The following is a 5,272-nucleotide window of genomic DNA, read 5'->3' as shown; positions in this document are numbered from 1 at the left end:
GCTACCTAGAGGTTATTGGATACTCTGATGTGGACTTAGGAGGATGTCTCGATAGTAAAAAATCCACTACTTGATACATCTTTCTATTAACAGGTGGTGCCATCTCATGGAGAAGTGGAAAGTATTCTACAACTGCTACTCATACCATGGAGGCAGAATTTATTGCTCTATACGAAACTTCGTCTCAAGCCATTTGCATAAGAAATTTTATTATGGGTCTTGGTATTGTAGACTCTATTAAGAGACCACTAAAGATCTTTTGTGATAATGAAGTAGGCGTATCCTTTTCAAATAATAACAAGAGTTCAACCTCGTGTCGACATATGAAGTTAAAATATTTTGTTGTTAAAGAAAGAACTGAGAATCATCTGATATGTATTGATACAATTGGTATGAAAGAAATGACTTTGGATCCCCTTACTAAAGGGCTAGCATCGAGATTGTATTCCCAACATGTAAAGGGGATAAGTCTTTTTTATTCCTTCTGATGTATGACAATACATTATGTGATCACATTTGTGAAAATCAATTGATTCTCTATACCTTTGTGTATTGTTGATTTTGCATAAAGGATCTCTCATATGGTTAGAGAGAGTAACAAAATAATAATATTAATGAGATTGTGCATTATTGATTTTGCATAAAGGATCTCTCATATGGTTAGAGAGAATATCTGAATAACAATATTAAATGACCAATAGAATGGGTTAGAGACCAACCTATTCATAAAAGTAATCTTAACATGCTATAGTACTGAAAATGAATTATATTGTAGTATATGAAAATATGACATTTCATAAAAAGGTGTTTATCTCCATGACTCATATGATTTATTCTTATGATAAATGATAGCATGTAAACCCACTTGAAGAATTAAATTGAGATAACAGTAAAAACCTCTATTTAGTGCACTTTTAGTGTTAATGGGTCAAGTGGGAGAATGTTGAACATTTTAGGTCTGGATCCAACTCATCAGGTGACCTGGTTTGACACTATTAATGGGCGGTTTAGTAGGGAGTTAATAGGAGTTAGTGGGTGAAGGTTACGTGAATGTGGAAAAACCACATTCACGTAACCACCCCTATCTCTTATTATAAAAGGAGAGGGTTGGGACTATACGTATGATAAGAGCCATCAGCCACCAACACCTCTATTGGCCACATTCTGAAAATCCCTTTGGGTTCAGGGTCCTGCTCACCATCTACCTAAGGCCTAGGCTTATCGTGGGCGTCGATAAGCTAAAGAGAACGTCGAGCACCCGGGCGTCGCTTCATGGCGTCTACAGGTACACATTTGCATTTCAGCTTTGATTTTGCGAATACCCCTACACTTCTTGCCTTTGAAAAATAGAAGATCTTCTCTTAGTGTTTTAATAATATTGATTTGATGATGCACTAGGCTCTGCTTGGAACCATCACCTTTTTAGAACAAGTGTATGTCATGGATAAATATATCTTGAAGAAAAGGATAGTCATGCAGTCAAAAGATGACACAAATAATTCCCGTGGCTTTGTTCATGATAGTCCAGATCTAATCCAACAGATGAGGGCGGTAATGGTAGTGTTTGCAATTGGTTTATCCAAGCACGTGCTTACATTGATCCTTGAAAAAGAAAAGGATCAAAGCATTTGCAATGTTTAATTAAGGGAATTTGGTGAGTCAATTCAATAGGGAAAAAATGACAACTCTAGGGCTTTGAAGGGGACTTACATTATGGATACCAAGGGAGGGCCATGGGCAACATGGTCCCTTTCAGGCCGTATTCAGACCAAAGTGGTGGTTTCTTCCTGCCAAAAAAAGAAAATCAAATACAAGGATATATGAGGCATCTATGTTATATATCTTGTTGGTAGTTATTTAAGACATGTATGGATACTTGTTCAGATTATGACATTATTAGAAGATAAATAACCTACTAAACATTATTATGATGGTCTTGAAAGAGGCATAGAATGATAGAAGTGATTAGAAGATGCTCTTCAATTAAATATATTCCCCATCCTCTGAATTTCTTATTCCATTAAGCGACGAGCAGGATTCTTCAGCTGGCTGCTGGTTTAAATGTTGAAGATGTGAACATCTTTTTTCTATTATTGAAATATCTTAATATTATCTTATTCTTACACTATTTAGGCAGTTCTATCAAATTTCATTTTTGTGTGGAACTTGTGGATTTTACGAGTTGATGATGCTTGGTTCAAAAATTCAAAGTAGGCCTTTTTCTTGGTTGAAATATCTGAAAGTGGGCCTGCACTTAGATCTGCTATATACAAAGGCACAAGGAAAAAATTTGCTTTTGAGCTAGTTTAATCAGTATTAAATAACTGCTCATTTTCTTTCCTCTTCTTCTTCCCCCACCCCACCTCCACCCTCATTATGTGTGTGTACAAGTAATAACATTAGCCAGGGCACCCCTAGAATTCACATTTTGGTTAACAAGTGTCAGTACCTTCAGTTTAGTTTGTGACCATTGCTGCTTTGTTTGTTCAGTTGAAAGTATAACATACAACAATGGGCAAAGGGTTTACATTCCAGATCAGCTCTAACTTAGTCAATAAACTTGCAAGACAAGAAGAAAAGGTTAAGAAACCTAAGAAATCTAAACCAAGGAACCAGATTCCTCGAAAGTCACAAAACAAAGATGAACACAAGCAGTCATCCATTGACTCATCAACGACCTCTACTGGAGGATGGCCATTCTATTCACACTTACCTTTTCCACTGATGCAACCTCCGTCTCCTCATCCCACTATTACAGATCCAGAGACAATTGCTATTCAAGTCATCCTTCAGGAGAATGAAAAGGTCATTGAGAAGATGAAAAAGATGGAGAATACCATGACAGAAGAAGTAAAACAAAGAGTAAAAGACCTTTATGATAAGGAGTTTAAGCTTGCTTACCAGAGGCCTATGCCCTGCTTGGCTGAACAAGATGCCTACCTGTAGTGTTACAAGGAACATATGAAAGACCCACTTAAATGTGTACATGTTGCAAAGAAGTTTGCAGATTGTGCAAGAAAAGTTATGCAGCAGATGATGCTATTAGTAGGCAAGTCCTTGTTTATCCGCCGAAATAACATTTTGGTTCCTTGATTCAAATGAGAGGCACACTCTATTGTTTTAACCGTAACCTTTTTTACCATTATCAAGTTGAAGATTTATTTTTTCTTTTTTTCTGTCTGTGGCATTTATAGTCGTAACTTATGATAAATGTGATTTTCAGGTTTAATTTCATCTTTTCAATTGTCACATGCGGATTAGCCATTACAGCAAGTATCTGACTTCAGGTGAGCTAACATGCTTTGGGTGCGGTATGCCATCAATTGTAGTTCATTGGGTGGAATATTGTTCAAATTCTTAATGCAAAACCACATTCCCAACATGTTTTGTATGCTCTTATATTGTGGACCATGTCAATAAGGTAGAGTTGATTTTTGAAGTTCCAAGTCTAGTTCTCTTTTTTTTCTTTTTTATTGGTAATTTGTTCTGCTTTGAGAGGTATAAAATCCTTCAGCCATTGTACAAGTGCTACTTGTAATGAATACCTTATTTCTTTTTATCTAAAGATGAAAACAAACATAGAAGCAATTATTTTTTCAAAGAAATAAGCTTTCAAGTTTCAACTACTGTTGAAGGTAGCGATCCTGGCTTCCAGTAGAAGTCATATAGTCATATGGGCGCCAGTTGAGTAGCATTTAGTTGGTCAGATATCTTGTTTCAGGCATCTCAATTAGGTTCACAATTTCTTGCCACTGTTTAGATGTCGGTTGGACCTTTGAGCTAAACTAATGCCGGCTTGTTTAGCAGGCACCATTGATGTTGATTGATGCAGGTGGCAGATCAAAAAAAAAAAAGGGAGATTGGGTATGTAGATCGGTTATGGCTTTACAAGGAGTCAAAATTTGATGAGGACATCCCAAAAATATTGCACTTTTTCTGTTTTATTTAGATAACTGCAGGTTAAACCATAGGTCCATTGGAAAGGTTGGAAGCCAAAAACAAGTGTTTGTTGGTGCACCCTTCTAATGGTTTGGTACAAGTCTTCCAATCCAGCAGTGTAATGTAGTTGGAAGTTTCATATGCTGGAACACCCTTTAAAATACTCATTTTTTCCACTCATACATGTCATGGCAAAGATTGTATGAGAACATCCTAATGACGAACACAACTCCACTTCCATAAGATAATTTCTTGTGCATATTCATAAAAGAAGAAACTACAATTCATGTTTTTTACTTCCAACTCTTCTGGTTTTCTTCCTTAGCTTTGAAGAATTCTTTGGAACTGATCTTTCTAGTCATACTATATATTAGGGTGAGGGCACCCAATTGGGCAGGGCTTTGACTCTTTTTATGCCACACACATTCTACATTAATCTTTATGAGAGCCTAACCTTCAGTCATCTCTGGCTTCCTTGAGCTGCTAAGTAGACTAGTGATGATTAAATTCCGCTTTTATAGAAGATTCATCACAGTCCATGGAGATAGGATTGTTCATAGAAAATCAGGATCTCATACGGAAGATTCATCACAGTCCATGGACATAGTATTGTTTGTAGAAAATTGGGATCTCCTATCTTTTATTTACCTTAGTATAATTAATGTTTAGGCTGTAACTGCACTATTTACTAGATTTTCTTGGGTCACACTTTGAAGAGAACTTGCATCATAGGAATGCTCAAAGCGTCGTGTGAGACATTTTTAGAGGTTTTCATATACATTTGGAGCTGGCATGCACCAGAATTCTATGTGCTTGCATCTTAGCCACTATTCACAAGCCTTTTTTATAGGAATGGAGTGTGCGGAATTCTTTTCAAGTTCATAAATAGGTATTGACAATTATTCAGAGCTGAAAGATCCTATTCTTGTTGTGCTAGCATTCCTTCAATCATTCACTCTATTGTGTACCATCATGCAATGTGAGTACATAAAGGCATGAATATAATTCAAATCAAGCCTCTGTTGGTTTGAACAAGTACAATTTTTTTGGATAAGGAACGAATACTATATTTATGGTTATAGTGCTTGTGGATTTTTTAAATGGCTTTAACTTCCATTCTTGATGCAATTTCAGCAGCAAGAAGGCAATATCTAATGCCTTAAGGGTGTTCAATTTCAGATTTCTCATAATGCCACATTGTAATGTTGTTCTCTTAAAAAATCTTTCGTTGTGTGTATAAAATGGCATGAAAAAATTTACCAGTATTAGGATTTGAAGGTTCCTTTCACAGTTCCATGATTGCATTATCATATTCTTCCAGGGGATGGTGTAG

At 36.2% G+C, this 5,272-nt stretch overlaps 1 protein-coding gene across 1 annotated transcript; it reads left to right on the top strand.

Moving 5' to 3' along the window:
- The first annotated feature begins 2,511 nt into the window (after nt 1–2,511).
- Nucleotides 2,512–2,946, top strand: LOC149835219 (uncharacterized). The gene has a single exon (XM_090009539.1). It carries the CDS (start codon nt 2,512–2,514, stop codon nt 2,944–2,946), a length of 435 nt encoding a protein of 144 aa, XP_089865665.1.
- Nucleotides 2,947–5,272: the final 2,326 nt, after the last annotated feature.

Source organism: Nuphar pumila, chromosome 6 (genome assembly GCF_984573655.1).
Source record: "Nuphar pumila chromosome 6, dmNupPumi1.hap1.1, whole genome shotgun sequence".
Lineage (NCBI taxonomy): Eukaryota > Viridiplantae > Streptophyta > Magnoliopsida > Nymphaeales > Nymphaeaceae > Nuphar > Nuphar pumila.
Note: the sequence above shows the minus strand (reverse complement) of the source record. Positions and strands in the feature narration are given on the sequence as shown.